We start from the raw sequence: 17,253 nt of genomic DNA, 5'->3' as shown, positions 1-17,253 counted from the left end.
AAGTAAATAAACATGTTAAAATTGAAATAAACTGTTATTATTATTATTGTTAGATTATTATTAACATTTTTGGCTAAAGCGACAGTTCTGCCTTACATTACATTTTTATCTGGTTTGTTAAAACTACAAGAAACTCATAACTTTTAATTAAGCTACACTTTTTTCCTTTACTGAAATGCCAGTTTCATCCACAATGCCATATTGAAAACGCCCACCTGTGTAATGCACTGCACAACACAAGTAGCCTAAAAATACTATAGCCTAGTAATTTATAGTAAATACTAGTGTTTTTGAACCATACTATAGTAAAGTACTTGCATTAATTTGTTGTGGTAATTCTATAGTTGCTGTGGTAATATAACAACTATAGTAATATAAACAAATTACTTTACCCAATACTGTACTAAGCTTTCTACAACTGTAGGGTATATTATACCACAATACACTACAGTTTACTGTAGTAAAAACTAAAGTACTACAGTATTTATTACAGTTTATCACTTAAGTATGCTAGTATGTTTACTATAAATTACTATAGTATTTTTTCATGTGGGTATACAATAACAATTTTAAATAGCCTATTTAAAACAAATTAAACAACTTTTCGTTCTTATTCGGGAAATGCAAAGTTTCTTCTTTATTCATGCTACATTTTATATCTTCAATTGAGAAGTATATCTTCATTTTTCTATTAAGCAATGCTGTACTCTTTATCTATTTTCCCAGAGGACTCCTAAAATACTTTACAGCAGCGGCGCGTTGGCGTGACGTCACACATGTGCGCCGAGATTCATTTATCATATAGAAAAGTCACTTGGCTTTCAAGTTGAAAGTTATTCCGTGGGCAAATTTTGTGTTTATGACAGATGTTTGTCTTGATATCTTTACCTGACTGATACTGATCCACTCACTCCGTCCTCGACGTCGGTTCCGTACCACTCTAGTGTAAGTAGCTTCAGTCAGTTTGGTGTTTGTCTAAGTTCAAATCTAACAGACCATAATCTGTCAAAAAAACTTTCATAATGTAGGGACAACCTCTGCTTCTTTTTTGTTCGGTTTGAGTAAATATTGTGTGTTTTATATATCGTATATTTTGAATAAGTGTTTGCTTCGTTTCTCCAATTGTCTTCACATCTCATTTGCTGTTATTAAATGGTATATATTGACATTATCGGTAAATTGTCTGTAGGTGTGAATGTGTGTATGTATATATGTATGAATGTGTGTGTGTGAGAGTGAGTCCCAAGCCATATAAGGAAAAATAAAGATAAGAAAAAGCAAAATAATTAATGGACAGTCTCTCTCATAGATGACCCATAGAATCACCATGAGTCGGAATGGTTAATGATTGAATGACATTATAATCCTGGGTGGGCTAAGTTAAGTCATCATTATAGACATGTCCATGTAACATCCATGACACTGTCTTCTAGGATGTCTCTGGGTTTCCTGAGGTTTGTTTTGAGTCAGGCACTGAGCCGCAGTCCTCGTCGAACCATCAGCCAGGTCAGCTTATCACTGGCAACCAAACCATCAACCCTCAGGCCAGCATGGTGTTGCCATACTGTCCCGTCCTGGCTCTGTATGTCCTTCTCCACAGACACTGAGAGCGGGGGCACAGACGTGACAGATACCCAGAAGGAGACTAAAAAGTTGGACCCAAAAACACGGGTCACTTTTGGCAGCGTTGGTAGGAAGATTGGCCAGCGTCATATACAGCTACTGGGTGAGGATGGTGAGGATTTGGGTACAATGCACCGTGCCGAAGTGATACGACTGATGGACCAAACAGGGCTGAAGCTAGTTGCCATAAATGACAATTGTGATCCTCCATTATACAAACTGATGAAAGGGAAACAGATCCACGAGGAGCAGATGAAACTTAGAGACGCACAGAAAGCCAAGAAAGGTGCGCTTCATTCAGTCATTAGCATAGTGTTAAAGAAATAGTAATTTTATGTTAAACCTAACCTTGCACCTTTTTGGTGTACCTGCAGGGCCCACCCAATCAAAGGAGCTCAATTTCTCCTCAGATATTTCCCTTCACGATTTAGATACTAAACTGCGGCAGGTTGTCAGCTGGCTGGAAAAGAAGAACCACGTCAGACTCACTATCCGAGCAGGAACAGACAGTGGCGCACCACTGGTATGGAAACAGATTATATATTTCCTTTAACTTCTTTGATTAGTAAATCAGTGCATTGTTCAAATGCACGTCCCATTTCTATGCTTGTGTTGTTTAAAGTGAATAATGTTCGCACAAAGAAAGTTTTGAGTTAAAGAAATGTTCCAGGTTCAGGACCAGTTTTATGACTAGTATTTTGTCCCTGAGCTTATAAATATAGTAATAACACTAATATGCTTATGATGGAAGTCTATAGGATAAGTTACCAGACTGTTGCAGATCATATCTACATTTCGCAGACGCTTTTATCCAAAGTGACTAACAAATAAGGAACAGCATGAGCAATTTTTAAGAGCCGACAACAATACGCCAGGTTTTGGCAGCTTGTTCCACTACAGAAGAACAGAGACGGTGAAGATCCTGGAAAGTGTCTTTATACCTGCTGTGCTCTGCTGTCTGTTATCAGACAATATGCAGCTCATAGTTTCATATCACTTATATTAATTCTTCTATACAAAAACGTGAGTTATCTGAGCTGTGAGACTACCGTTCTAACTGATGTACAGCAATATATTAGTTAATTAGTATAGTTAATTATTTAGTTATACTAGTATGTTATAGGGCTGGGCAATATGGCCAATATACAGTGTAGCTATATCTCTGTATTTTCTACTTTTTCTATTTGGTTTTAAAAAAAATTATGTATTTTTTTTAAAACAAAAATATTTTTTCACATCCTGCCCAATATTGTCCTACAAACAATATTTATATTGAAGGGTATGAAAACAAATATAGTGAATGTAACCATGTAGTCTTTGCTATATATTATGTGAAAAAACAGCGTTAAAAATCACATTACATTCTAACATTGTAACAACATTACAATCTAAAGGGGCCATTTACACGACACCATTTTCAACTAAAAACTGAAAACTTTATGCAATTTGGCCATTTATTTACACGACAACGGCCTTTTAGGGGCCTGAAAATACAAGTTTTTGAAAACGACACCGTTATCTCTGTGTAAACTACAAAAACGCACATTTCTGAAAACTGCGACGTCATGCGCATTACGTGCTCAGTCTAGGTGCATAGTTTTTCTTTACTAAGTGACATCGCCATCTACTGACCTGGCATGCATAATACAGTGTGTTTAGTAATTTATGAATCTGTGTGAACGGGGATCGTTTTGACAACATTGTCGTCTGTACTTGAAAAACACAAAGGAAAAACTTTTCCATTTTTAGTACATCATTGCCATGTAAACATACCCTAAAACAAAAGTAAAGCAGAAGTTAAAATCACTAAATTAAAAATGAAAACAAAAGCAAAGACTAAATGTCAACTAGTAAGAGGAACGCACATTCACTCATCTGAGCTTAGTAATCATAGGCTATTAGCCTACATTTGATTACCCCGATACTGAAATCACTTTACAGGTACTGTTATCATAAAAATACACCTACTTGTAGGTTTTAAATTCTACATATGGCACATTTAATGTCAAACAACAAATATTTTAGCAAAATGTATATTTTAGTCAGAATTATGGTACTCCCATTTTATTGTGAAGTTTAGTGGAGGCTCGTCCACTCCTGACAGCAAAATGTGTGCAAGACTTTCTAACATTTACAGATGGAGAACATACCTGTAAAATGTAGTGATTTCCATAGTGCATGACTACGGGCAAGCAGAGTTTAGCAAGCAATACTAAACTATACGTTAACTATATCTTAGACAAGTTTAGGACAAACTGCATTATGCTCTTTTCGCGCAGCAGCTCACTCTGTGTCTTCCGCTATTTTTCAGATGCGCTTGTGTCAAACTACTTTATAACGATTCTAAACGGTATTGCCGCAATTGCCATTTTATTGCCATAAAATTACAGTCTATAAAATATATCTCGATATACAAACTCGATATACCGCCCAGCCCTAGTACGTTGTTGAGACTTGTGGCTAGAAATGTGAGCATTTTACCATTTGTTCCATTACATTGTCTTGCGCCATAGAATTCCATTGTAATTGCATGATTTTTGCTTGCTTTAACATGTCACAGATGTTGTCAATAGAGCTTGATTTGACCCTGGAACATTCCTTAAAGTAGGACACAGCCAGTGCTTAAATACTGGAAATATTGGGATTTGAAACAGTAGTGATCCAAGTTTACACATAATTAGTTTATTTATACATAAATTCATTGTATAAACTTAAATTCACAAGCAATGAAACAGTTACATTTGCTTTTAATATTAACCTAACATGCTTTGAAAATTACAGGTACAAAAAACACAGGTACAATTCACTGGTACCTAGATTTCAGGATTTTCTTCATTTTTTTCCCCTGAACAGGACAAAGTCTTAACTCAGATGGTGGAGAGGATATCAGTGCCTGTTGGCTTTGTATCAAAACCCTCTGTGGTCCGTGGGGGTCGTGCTGCCATGTGCGTCCTTCGGCTTGCCTCCGCTAAAGAACTGCAGAAGAAGGAAGCAGAGACTTCGAACAAGAATTTAAAACCTGATTTTGAGACACCAACATCCCCTGATACCTCCTCTACAGAGGAGCCAAAAGACTTAAAGCAACAATAAAAATTTATGCAACAGTGGCATATTTTGGAACAAGTCTCTAAAAAAAAAAAAAAGTTGCTTTAAAAATTGTGTCCTGTGGGGTGAAATTAAAACATTTGGGTTCACTGTAATTTGACTGCTGACCACTGGACTCTACAATAAGAGGGGTTCTAAAAGGTGCACCACTGGATTTGCAGCGTTGTTGAGCTCAGAATAAATAGATTTTGATTTGCTGACAGCACACTCAGATTTGATGGGCTCTAAATCAGAACTTCTTAAACTCTGGGGGGTTTCTGGGATGTCTGCGTTTAGCGTTTTAAAACTTTCAGAGCTGAATGATTGCAGCTGACCTATTAATTGAGGATTAGAGGTAGTCTCTGACTGGCTAATATGTGGAATTGAAGATTCATCTGAATTTGAAGTTTTTGCTTGACGTTTCTTTTTTGGTTTGTGGCCACTCAGACGGGATGCCAGGGAACGTTTTGGGCGGGGCTTCAGCTGAAAGAGACAAAGAGGGCAGTTATTTTCAACACCTTTTGCTTCCCTAAATATCACATCAACCAGTCAGTTACAACCTAAAGACCAAGTCAAAAGAAAAAAAAAGTCAGTTTTGTGATCAATAAGTAGTTACCTGCTTCTTTTCAGGATCATGAACCACGCCATGGCGCTGTAAACTTTGCTGTGGCAAAAAAAAAAAAAAAAAAAAGGCATATTTTAGGAAAGTTCTTACAGTACATTGATTTCATAAAGAATGTATGAAGCTGGAATATTATATATATTATATACACACAGTATATATTGATCTTCACTGACATAGTCCAAGTAATCCATGTGTCTTCCGTGAATCAAACTGCCAAAGTCACGTGAACCATTGAAATTTCGAAACACTTATGACGTAACGAAGCCTCATTTACTGAAATCACGTGACTTTCATGCTCCAAACCTCTGATTCGAAACAAAAGATTCGTAAAGCTTTGAAGCTTCATGAAGCAGTGTTTTGAAATCGCCCATCACTAGATATTGTTGAATAAAGTTGTTATTTTGGTTTTTTTGGCACACAAAAAGTATTCTCGACGCTTCATAACATTAAGGTTGAACCACTGTAGCACATGAACTGCTTTAAATATATCTTTAGTAGCTTTCTGGGCATTGAAAGTGTTAATTATCTTGCTGTCAATGGAGGCCTCACTGAGCCATCGGATTTTATCAAAAATATCTTAATTTATGTTCTGAAGATGAATGAAGGTCTTACGGGTGTAGAACAACATGACGGTGAGTAATTAATGACTGAAATGTCATTTTTGGGTGAACTAACCCTTTAACTGCTTAATAACATTATTTTTATTGTTCTGTTTAATATTTGAATTTGGCAGTCAACCAAACATGAATTCACAGCCTATGCAAATGTGACGATGCATCCAACGTGAGTGAAATGCCCACGCTCAATTGTCAAGTCATCACATGTCGCCATACTGTAGTAATGCGCTGGCATTAGTTTTGGATCTCAGGAGTTTTTCTGAGGATATGCCACCAACCATTACAGCATTGCATTTAAGTGAAAATGCAAAAATTGCAAGTAAGTGTAGAACTGCTACTATTCAGGAAATGGAAAAATTATTTTTTTTAAATAATTAAACACCATGTTGTCAAAATATTGTGGCTTTATGTATGGTCAGACACTTGCATGTGTCACTATATTATTAACATTTTACCAAAATCAAGCTCAAATGGAGTTCAGAGGTTTGTCACCATAGATTAATGTTCTGTCAGTCATTAGAAAGGCCTCACCTCACAGGTTGCAAAGTTTATTGTAGCTATGTGGGCGCTCCGTTTTTCCTGTCAGCTAAATTTGGCTAAAATCTTGTGTTACAAAAGATGAAGTGTTACGCACAGGCTGTATAGGCTATGACTACACGGCATATACCAGATTAAGACCTCTCTGCTCCTCAAATACATAAAACACTAGCCATCACAAACATTGTGTTTTTTGAGTAAAGAAAACGCTGTACTCATTCAAAGAACCAGTTTTTATTACCATGATTTTATTTCTAATGAATTAAACAATGTTTAATGCTAAAAACTACTCATACATGTCACTTTATTTGGTGGGGTAACACAGCGCAGTTTTACGAGTTCAAAACAATTATACTAAAAGTGCATTTGAAAGTACTTGCAAAAAGGCTGACTTACTATTCATGTATATCACACTGTATTTAATTACACTGCCATAGAATTATTCACCTGACTTGTTAAACAGAGTTAGTATTGATCCTCATTTTATTTCTCCTCTTGTCCAAAACTCTTCTTGGGTCATTTTATTCACCCATACATTTACGCTTCTTGGAGTTATCTATGGCGACAGAACCTGCTGCAAATTATAACAAATATTTGTGGTCCATGACGACTGTGCGAAACGACAACAGAATGGCATGCTAGACGTTAGAACTACTACTTTCGCATTTTTTTTATGAGACTCACTGTGTTGCCATAGTTTCTATGGCAGTAAAAGTGGAAACCGAGGATAACGCAGACATGACGCCACTGAGGAGGAACGTTACACTGGTTAAAATTGCAAATTTCTCTGGATTTAAACATTGTTGGAAACATTTGGGATAATGCAAATGCACAAGCAAACAAAATATATAACACTAGCTATGTTTACATGCACACTTTTTTGATGAATCCAAACAGTGTTTACATGAATGCTAAATAAAGTGATTGGGTTGATGTGCGTTTTTTATGTCACAAGCTTTAAATCAGATTTAATCTTTTGACATGCGCACACTGTACGAATATACAGAGTTTTGCCACTGTGTGTGCATAATATCCATTCTCCTACATTGCTACTTTTATTTGTATTAAATAACGGACTTGATATTTATTTCAGGTCCTAATTACCACTGTAAAAACAATAAAGCAGTAAAAATGCCCTTTCCCGTGCCCAAAACCAGTTGTCCGTGGATGAGAGTCTGAAACAAAGTCTCAATTCAGGTGTTTACACAAAGGTTTTTCAGTCCGATTGAGCGGTCAATCCGATTACGGATTATTTGGTTGCATGTAAACGTAGCCTGTGTGCTAGTGGTTTTTGGATATTTTAATGCAAAAATCTTAAGCCCGGAACACACCAAACTGATGCCGACGAACTAGTGGCGACGAAAGCAGACTGTGGGGTTGGCTCACGTCTGCAGCGTCTGGGTCCAAGGTTGCCCTGACACACCAAACCGACGCTCGACACCCGACGGCCAAGTAGCACGTCCGTTCTGCGCCTGCGTAAGAAGAAATGCCTTTCCGTACCAGCAGGTGGCAGTAGCTGAACAGCCAATCAGAATGATCAGATGGCCCGACTGACCGACAAGTTCCGACGCCGATTCAACATGTCGAATTGGCCAAAAAAAAAAAGCCGACGAGGACCAACTTCAGCCGACGGTGCGGAACACACTGAGAAAACTTAGTCAGCCGACGAACAAAAAACTGCCTGATGGCCGACCATCGGCTTGGCGTGTTCCGGGCTTTACATGTTGTGCCCTTAAGCCCTGGTTGTGACACCTAATTTATTTGCATATAATATCAATAATTAGCAATTCTATCAGCAATATGTTGTGTTAAACAAATCCTTGGATTTTAGTTAGTGAGGCGGACGATAGGAAAGCACTGTTACCTTCATGGAAAAGGACTTTTCACAGCCAGGATGAGTACAGATGAAGGAGCGCTGCTCTTCATGGAAGGACAGGATGTGGCTTTGCAGGTTGAACGCTGTGGTGTATGAGCGGGTACATCCATCTCTGGGGCAGTGGAACACCACGCGCTCTTTAGAGTGGACATGTTGATGCTGTTTCAGGAACCAGCTATCCCTGAATGTTTTCTTACACTGATCACACTGTACCCTGACTGAACACACACACACAAGTTATATTTTGTAACTTTCTATGAGGTCACAAACTATTGTTAGGCTATTAGGCTTACCTATATGAACTTTGTTGTGGTTTGTCATCTCTGTCCAGGTCTTTGCCACAAATGAGCAGCCCTCAGCCGTGCAAGAATAGCCTGAAAATTAGCATTTTGACAAAGACAGTGTGAAGGGATTTATCACATGAAAGATAAGGTGATGCACATCTAATGACTTAAAGGGCCACAAAAAGCACCCTAACTTTGTGTTTCATTCAAATATACTGACATTTTTACAAGAGCACCAAACCTGAATTTCGATTGGTTCATCTCAAAGCTACTGCCTATTGGGGAACAGGACACTGTACACTTTATTTTGCACTGCAGAGATAAGCTATTTCCAGTGAATGTACGAGATTTCCAATTCTTTAGCCACAATAGTTAAATAACTAGAAGAAAAACAAAGTGCAGTAAATAGTGAACCTATTTGTGCTACAAACCAGTGTTTATTATTACTATAATAAATTCAAATAATATAACAAACACCAGTCCAGTTTGCAATATCACACAGCAAAACAGACTGCCTTTGCAGAGCTAAAATAAGTGGAAGTGAATGACATTCAAGTTAAAAACAGCTTGCTCTTACTTTAAAATATCACACGAGTTGTGGACTAGGTTAATGTTTTTTTTTCTGGAGAGACCAGGGTATTCTTCAAAAATTCATCTTGTGTTGTCACACAGGTTTGGAATTAACCACTGAACTATTCCTTTATGAACAGCAGAACGAGCAGAGAACATACCCTTGTGTACCTTCTCATGGCGCTTCAGGTGACCACGCTGTGAAAAACGTCTCCCGCAGCCTTCATGTGAGCACCTGATGATCAGAGACATTGCAGGATGTACACAACAGCAAATGAAAGGAATCAGACACACTTAGTTCAAATTCAAGTGTTATATTATGTTAGTTTACTGAGAAAGACTTCAATTAATGACCAAAAATCAAGGAGACATAAGATAAACCAGTGGAAAAGGTCTTACAATAACGGTAGCAGCTGGGTGTGTGAACACTCATGGGTTTTCAGTTGGTTATTCTTTTTGAATGCTTTGCCACATCCTTCAAATGTGCACTAAAAAAACATAACTATTTAGACAACAACACAAATTTACATATATAACATACTCTTAAAGGGATAGTTCACCCAAAAATGAAAATTCTATCATTTACTCGTCCTCAAGTTGTTCCAAACCTGTATGAATTTCTTTACTCTGCTGAACACAAAAGATGATATTATGAAGAATATCAAACAGTTGATTGACTTCCATAGTATGGGAAAAAAAAATACTATGGAAGTCAATGGGGCCCATCAACTGTTTGGTTACTGACATTCTTCAAAATGTCTTCTTTGGTGTTCAGTAGAGGAAAGAAATTCATACAGGTTTTTTTAATAACTTGAGGATGAGTAAACAATGACAGAATTTTCATTTTTGGATGAACCATCCCTTTAAGATGTGTGATTTCAAGCCAACAACACAAATTCAAAACTGATTTTCTTTTCTTGTAGACATCTTATTTAGTCTTTAAAGAATACCATGTTACTTTGTGTTTATTTTTACTTACTATGTACTGTTTGGTCTCATGTCTGTGAATACGTGAAATATGTTTCTTCAAGTTGGTGTTTGTGGTGAATCCTTCTTCGCATCCGTCCTCCGTGCATCTGTTAACATACATTACAAGAGTAAATGACAGCTTGCCATCCTGTTAAACTTAGGCTTAATAAAACTTACATACATGTAAGGTCTGTCGCCGGTATGTGTCAGCGTGTGACGAGCAAGGTGATATTTCGTGCAGAAAGATTTGCTGCAGCCGTTATACTCGCACTTAAAGGGCCTCTGCAAAAGAAAATGTATCGTTCACATTAAACTGCTTAGAGTCGTGTTGACAAATCGACTTCGTCTGAACTGTTGACAAATGCCATACCGTTTAAATTAATTGACATAAATCCAGTTTAAAACAGCTTTCACACGCGCAAACGCTTTGTACCTCAGGACGCTTCCGTTTTATTTACATAGGATTTATTCACGCAATCTTTACTCACATGTTGGCCCTGCGCATAACTTACCTCCCCTGTGTGTTTGCAGAGATGCGCTTCTAGTTTCCATTCTTTGTTATATGACGCTTGACAGTCAGGAAAGGAACAAATAAATGTTGCGCTGGGATTATTATTATTTTCATGCATTGTCATATGTTCAGCTATAAGCTAGCACGTGTGCGCCTTCATTTTGACCGTCAACGAGACGTCTGACGTCACAACAAACGTCAACACTACCATGAGACATCCAGTACGGAACGCCAGTGAGACCAAAAGCATAGAAACATGCGTAAAAAAAGAACGGTTACTATCATGGACCGCGGAATGTACCAAAAGAAGGGCTATGGCTAGAGGGGCATATCTAAAGTGGTTTGCGGAACTTAGCACAATGGGTGATAAGCGCCACATCTTTAAAATAAGAAAACATTTCAGAATCCTGAATTACAATGCATTATTATTATAATGCATAATTGTCCCATATCCTTGTTAATGTACATAAAGACTAGTCTGTAAGATTGTACATTTTAATATTAGAAACGCTACTAAAATGAAGTTGGATGCCAGATACATTATGTATTCTTTTAAGCTTAATTTTTGTTTATTCTCGCTCATTCTGAAAACAAAGCTTGAGACAACTAAACAAAATAACATGTAGCCTAATTTTCTTGAGGTTCTGACAAAAATTTCTATTTAATGTTATAAGTAAGTCTATTAAAAATATTTATTAATTTAAATGAATTCATTATGTAAAAAAAATCGTTTGAAGTTACTAAATGAAAACTTGTTTCGTCCGGAGTTTTTGTATGAATATCTTGGATGATTCAGTGCTATACATCAAATACATTTTAACAGTGACTGGTCGCCACCTACTGGCACAACAATGTAATAGATGCAATCTTTATTTGAAGCGTAACATTTCAAATGCCATTTACTCATTTTGATCGCTGCCGCAACATCAGAGTTATATCTGGGCTATAAACTTTTATTCCAATACTTTCGTCAATATTATTTGATGTTTGGAACACAGAAATAGAAATACTGTGTAGTGAAGCTTTTACACACATACAGCTATATGACCGCTTCAGGAATAAGATTGCGTGTGTGTTTGAAACGAGATTGTGATCGTTTAATTTCATTGTGCATACATATGGACCTATAGCCTATGTATTTTTGTATGCTTCTGAGATCCATGGTTACTATAGTTATCATCCAAGGTGGAGCCAGGGTGCCTGAGGACTGAGGCGCAGCCTTAGGGAAGTCAGAGTCAGACGGAGCTGAAAGAGACGGAGGGCAGTGGATGGCTTGTAAGTCCGTGGCGCAGGCAGAATCATGTCTGACCAAGGCGGAGCCAGAGGGATGAGGGAGCTCGGTGGAGCCGCAAGGATGATGGTATCTGGTGGAGCCAAGGGAGCCAAGGCAAAGATGTTGATCCAGGAACATACTTGGTGAAATCATGTTCACCCTCTACAGAGACAAACATATCAGCACTCACTCTTCTGAATGTCCAAAATCCTCAGATGTCCTCAGGACAAACAAGGGATTCACAAAACATAAAAACAGTTATTGATCATCCAGGTAATGACACAGTATTTAGAATCAAGCGTATGTAAACTTTTGAACTGGGTCATTTGTGTAAATATCTAGTTCAGTCATGAAACTCTAGATGGCACAGGCTGATAGGTCCTGTACTAGCAATCTGCTAGCAATCACATAACTTACAGCACAACCCCAAGCTGATTGGCCTCTGCTGATTCTGCCGCCAGTGAGCTTGCTTGCTCAACATTTAAATAGGTTAAGTGTTCACAGTAAGCTGATCCTGCAGCACACTAATAGAAATCCTCCACCTCCCCCAGCTCCACCTGTCACCTGGGATTTATGTATGCCTATTCATGCAGCAGCAGCCGCATATCTAAAGCCACCTAAATTACCCGGAACAATTTGTCTCAGGAACTTTTTTCCCTGGAGCTTTTCCCCCCAGACCTGTTGCTGTCTGCGTTTCCATCACAGTCTAAAGTACCATGAATATTAGGCAAATTAGTCTGTTGATGTAGGACTCCGCGTCACTTTCCAGTTCCCGCTGGATTTTGTCCTCCGCATATAAGCTTAATAAAGCCTGAACCTCATTGTCGGTCCATCGGTCATATTTCTTAAACTCCATTGTTGATTCAAATAGCAAACAACTCTTACTGCACGCACCACAACAGACTTTTAAAAATTGTGGTTGAAATAAACTGCTGCGTGGAGTCAACCAATCAAAATGCTGCATGAACTCAACCAATCAGCATGTTCTGCGCCCCAAGTCTCACCCCCGAAAGTTCCTGAACTTTGAAAAAGTACTACCTCGTGAGCAGGGACTTCCTGAGGGGAAAATTTTTACCCAGAACTTCATTTAGACCCTGGTTCCTGTGGTTGAAACACACAGAGTACCACCCCAAGGTCCCTAGTTCCTGGGCAAAGTTCCTGCTGTGGAGACGCAGCTTTACATGCTCACAGCAGCATGTCTGTGTATCTATTAGCAGTAGCAAGTCCATACTTGCCCTGAAGCAGCAGCAGCAGCATGCATAGCAGATAAAGTCCGCAAAGACCAAATAGCCTACATTACCATCGTAATTTCCATTAGCATGCCAAAAAATATTTAGGTTGTTGAGATTGAAATTCAGTTATTTTGTCTTGTGTACTATATGTAAATGTGTCATGTTAAATAGCTTATTCATGAGAGTACTAAAAAAACAAGCAATTTTATGATCCCTCATATGATCCCTCAAATTCTGCAAGGTGTATGTAAACATATGGCCACATCTACAGACACATATCTCTGTACTTGTTCTCTGCGCATTGACAATAAAGTTGAATTTAATTTAACTTGACATGAACCACATGGATGTGAAATAATGTAGTTGGTAGTAGGAGGTCATTGGTAATGTACCACTCTTTGGACTGCACAGTAAGGGTAATAGTTGTTGAGATATAGTGATTCTCAAGGCATGGAGGCATATATGTCTTTTGCTACCATCTCTTCCTCAAACTAAGATGGCATCTGAATTGTGCCCAACAGGTCTCCATCATTAACACCACCACCACTAGAGAATTTGGGTGGTGTTACTGGAGGGGGGGTTCTGTGAGGCACCGTGAATGTGCAACTGAAGAGGAGTCCCTCGTCCTTCTGCTTGGACCACAGGGGCTGGGATAATCACATTAGTGGAAGATGGGAAGTAGACAGTGGCGTGAAAGCCGGGAGAGCAATGGCACGACTAATCCCGTTACTGCTGAGAGAGAAAAGAGCGACGCTGGCTCTCTGCGGAGGCTGAGAAAAACCCTACTTTCCCAGGAGTGAGTTCACCTGTATGGTAACACACAGAAGTTGGTCTTTTGATGCCTATTACGAGGAGACAATCGGCACTTGGCACGTACCACTGCTTTTTTTCTTTTCTTAACACCATCTCACAACATCCCACCCTCCCCAACTCCCCACAGTTAGGCGCTATTACACATTGTCAATGTATAAACAAAACTAAACAAAACAGAGGACAGGCATTCCATGAGACCCTTTTTGACTCCCCGCTGGTGAAGACGTCCCCTACAGTAGGAGCTGCTGTGTGTGGATCGGATAGAGAGGGGGCGGCGCTTCCAAAAACACAGGACTAGCTTTATCTGTGAATTGTTCCTGCACCCGAGTTCAACCTTAATGCAAACTTAATACAAGAACAGTACAATAGGATGAGCTCTATAAAATCGATGCCCTGCTGAATTCACTGGCAGATGGCCACAATCAAGGACAGTCCTAGACTGACAAGGAATTTCATGGGGTGGATGGGAGGACATGTCCCACATCCCTATGTGTTTTTCCTCAAGAGCAGTGCACAGAAGCAAGATTCCTTGCACTCCCTGGCAACGGTGGGAAAACAAAATGTCAGATCTGATCCGTCAAGTCTTTAAGCCCTCTTCTTCTGTCTTTCTCTCTCTTGTCTTTCTGGATTGTACTGTTGTATTGGTATTGGGATTAAGCTGAGTGGTTAAACAGTGATTTAATGAACTTTGCATGGCAGCATGCTGCACTTCAACCACTATCGCAAATAAGCAGGGCCAGTGGGAGATCGCTATGGGAACTTTTCTGAGCCATATGGAAACGGGGCAAGGGCTTTTGAGGCTGTGGGTTTTTAATTCCACCAAAAAACAATTTCAAATACTTGAAAACAACAGAGTCAGAGTGTGAGAAAGAATGTTCTCGGGAAAAAACAGACCACCAGGTGCTCTGTGTGTGTGATGCAGACAGTAAACAAAACAATGTAAGAAAGGGATGCATCCGCTCACCAGACTGCTTTTCACTTTGCCATGTATTATGTTGTGCTAACCTTTCATCACAATAATGCTCAGCTTTAAATCAATTATACTGCGGATGACCGCATCATCCAATCTAAATCGCAAGATTTAGAGTCGCTTATTTGAATTTGTATAATTTAATTCTCCTCTGATGATCAGGAATAACAGATGTTCTTTTAAGACATTTAATGAACAAATACTTTTTCTTTTTTTTTAATGTGAGAAGGACAAAGAAATAAAATCGAATTTGAACACAGCTGACAGGTAAAAACTATGCTTGCAAAAGGCGAAACTCTATTCAAAGACGTTCATAAAATGTCATTCCGTCATATCCAGATGTACAACACCAAAAATATGTGAAGTATGTGACATTTCTGGAATTGTGAAAAAGTTTAGCACTAATGCCACTATTGTGGTCTGTTAACTTATCCCATTCATGAGCCCTACAATGCACCCGACAGTGGGTTTGAATCATTAAAAGGTTGTAATCCCCCACCATTGTGTTCAAACAACGCTACGTTTTAGGTCTCAAATCAGCAAGATCTTCAATAGGGAATATCCAGAATTCATTTCCTGACCTCTTCTTGTGTCATTTTAATAACCATATATTTAGTCCTTAACTGAGTGAAGTGAACTGAGTGAAATGGCGAAGAGCTTCCAAGAACAAATTATTGCAATATTAAAATATGGAAATACCCGAGGGAATAAAAAAACCCCACTTGGTGTAATTTTATATAAACAACCAAAATCATATCGGAGTATCTTGATGTTTTCCTGAAGTCAAGGTGTCAACCAAGTCACAAGAATAAAATAAAATTTACATTACAATAAGATTTGTCAAAGTTAATGCTTTAACAGTCAGAGTCACTAATCTTGTGGGCAGAACTCTTACAATGAGAAAAATGTACAAAAAATTGTACCTTTAGAGGTACAACAGCATGTCACTGGGGCAGAACCAGCTCATATCTAAACCTAAAAGGTGCATATTAATACCTTAGGCTATTATATGTAACCTTAAAGAGTTAGTTCATCCAAAAAGTAAATTTCTGTCATTAATTACTCACCCTCATGTCGTTCCAAACCTGTAAGACTTTTGTTCATCTTCTGAACACAAATGAAGATCTTTTTGATGAAATCTGAGAACTTTCTGTCCCTCCGTTGACAACTACCACTTTGACACTTCAAAAAGTTCATAAAAAGATTGTAAAACTAATATGAATTCAGTGGTTTAGTTCAAAATTTAGTTCAAAAGATTCAATCACTTTATATGCCGAACAGATTTAATTTAGGCTTTTATTCACATGTAAACATTCATCAACGCACACATCAGTTGTGGTAAACAGAAGCTCAAGCATGTTCGCTTGACGTGCGAGAACCAATGAGGTTCATTCTCGTGTTACACAGCATATTTGAGCTTCTGCAATAACCAATGAGGTTTGTTCACAAGCATCAAGCAGGTTCAGTTTAGCTTCTGTTTATATTTGCTGATCAATGTTTATTAATGTTAACATTATTAACATTATTAATGTTAACTCCAGTCAAAATTTTCTGGAGACTAGATCGCTTTATATGATGAACAGATTGAATTAAATCTGTTCATCATGTAAAGTGAGCGAGTCTCTTCAGAAAATTCATATGGATTAGCTTTAGGACTTTTTTAAGCCTCAAAATGGTAGTTGCGTAGCTGTCAATGGAGAGTACAGAACTGGCTCGGATTTTATTATAAATATCTTCATTTGCGTTCCGAAGATAAACGAAAGTCTTTGGAATGATGAAAGGGTTTTGAATGATTTGAGGGCAAGTAAATGATGACAGAATTTTCATTTTACCATTTACTGCCCTGTTATTCTTCTAGTTATTTAACTATAGTGGCTAATGAATCAGAAGTCTTGCATATTCACAAGCAATAGCTTACTATCTCAGTGAAAAATAAGGTAGATAAACCATGTGACAGGGCCTCACCCAAGTAGTGACAAGTGTTTGTTGTAGTATCACTTATAGAGACAGAAATTAGTGTTATTTTTTGCAGTTTGGGGGTTAGTTCACCCAAAAATTTAAATTCTGTCCTTAATTACTCACCCTCATGTCGTTCCAAACCCGTAAGACTTTCGTTCATCTTCGGAACACAAATGAAGATCTTTTTAATGAAATCTGAGAGCTTTCTGTCCCTCCATTGACAGCTGTGCAACTACCACTTTCAAGCCCCAGAAAGGCAGTAAAGACATCATTAAAGTAATCCATGTGACTCCAGTGGTTTAACCTCAAT

The 17,253-nt window shown here is 38.2% G+C and overlaps 2 protein-coding genes across 2 annotated transcripts; one reads left to right on the top strand and one right to left on the bottom strand.

Annotated features, from left to right (window-relative positions):
• Nucleotides 1-745: 745 nt before the first annotated feature.
• On the top strand, nucleotides 746-4,730 carry mtif3 (mitochondrial translational initiation factor 3). Its single transcript, XM_051894818.1, has 4 exons — nucleotides 746-945; nucleotides 1,434-1,909; nucleotides 1,998-2,146; nucleotides 4,477-4,730. The coding sequence occupies exons 2-4, from the start codon at nucleotides 1,435-1,437 to the stop codon at nucleotides 4,711-4,713; spliced, it is 861 nt and encodes a 286-aa protein (XP_051750778.1). The 5' UTR covers nucleotides 746-945; nucleotide 1,434; the 3' UTR covers nucleotides 4,714-4,730.
• Nucleotides 4,284-10,904, bottom strand: gtf3aa (general transcription factor IIIAa). The gene is made up of 9 exons (XM_051894817.1): nucleotides 10,698-10,904; nucleotides 10,367-10,467; nucleotides 10,196-10,292; nucleotides 9,616-9,704; nucleotides 9,378-9,451; nucleotides 8,656-8,736; nucleotides 8,351-8,580; nucleotides 5,324-5,371; nucleotides 4,284-5,190 (listed from the first exon to the last, which is right to left on the bottom strand). Exons 1-9 carry the CDS (start codon nucleotides 10,818-10,820, stop codon nucleotides 4,846-4,848), a joined length of 1,188 nt encoding a protein of 395 aa, XP_051750777.1. The 5' UTR covers nucleotides 10,821-10,904; the 3' UTR covers nucleotides 4,284-4,845.
• Nucleotides 10,905-17,253: the final 6,349 nt, after the last annotated feature.

Source organism: Ctenopharyngodon idella, chromosome 5, assembly GCF_019924925.1.
Source record: "Ctenopharyngodon idella isolate HZGC_01 chromosome 5, HZGC01, whole genome shotgun sequence".
Classification (NCBI taxonomy): Eukaryota; Metazoa; Chordata; class Actinopteri; order Cypriniformes; family Xenocyprididae; genus Ctenopharyngodon; species Ctenopharyngodon idella.
This window is presented reverse-complemented; position numbering and strand designations above follow the sequence as displayed.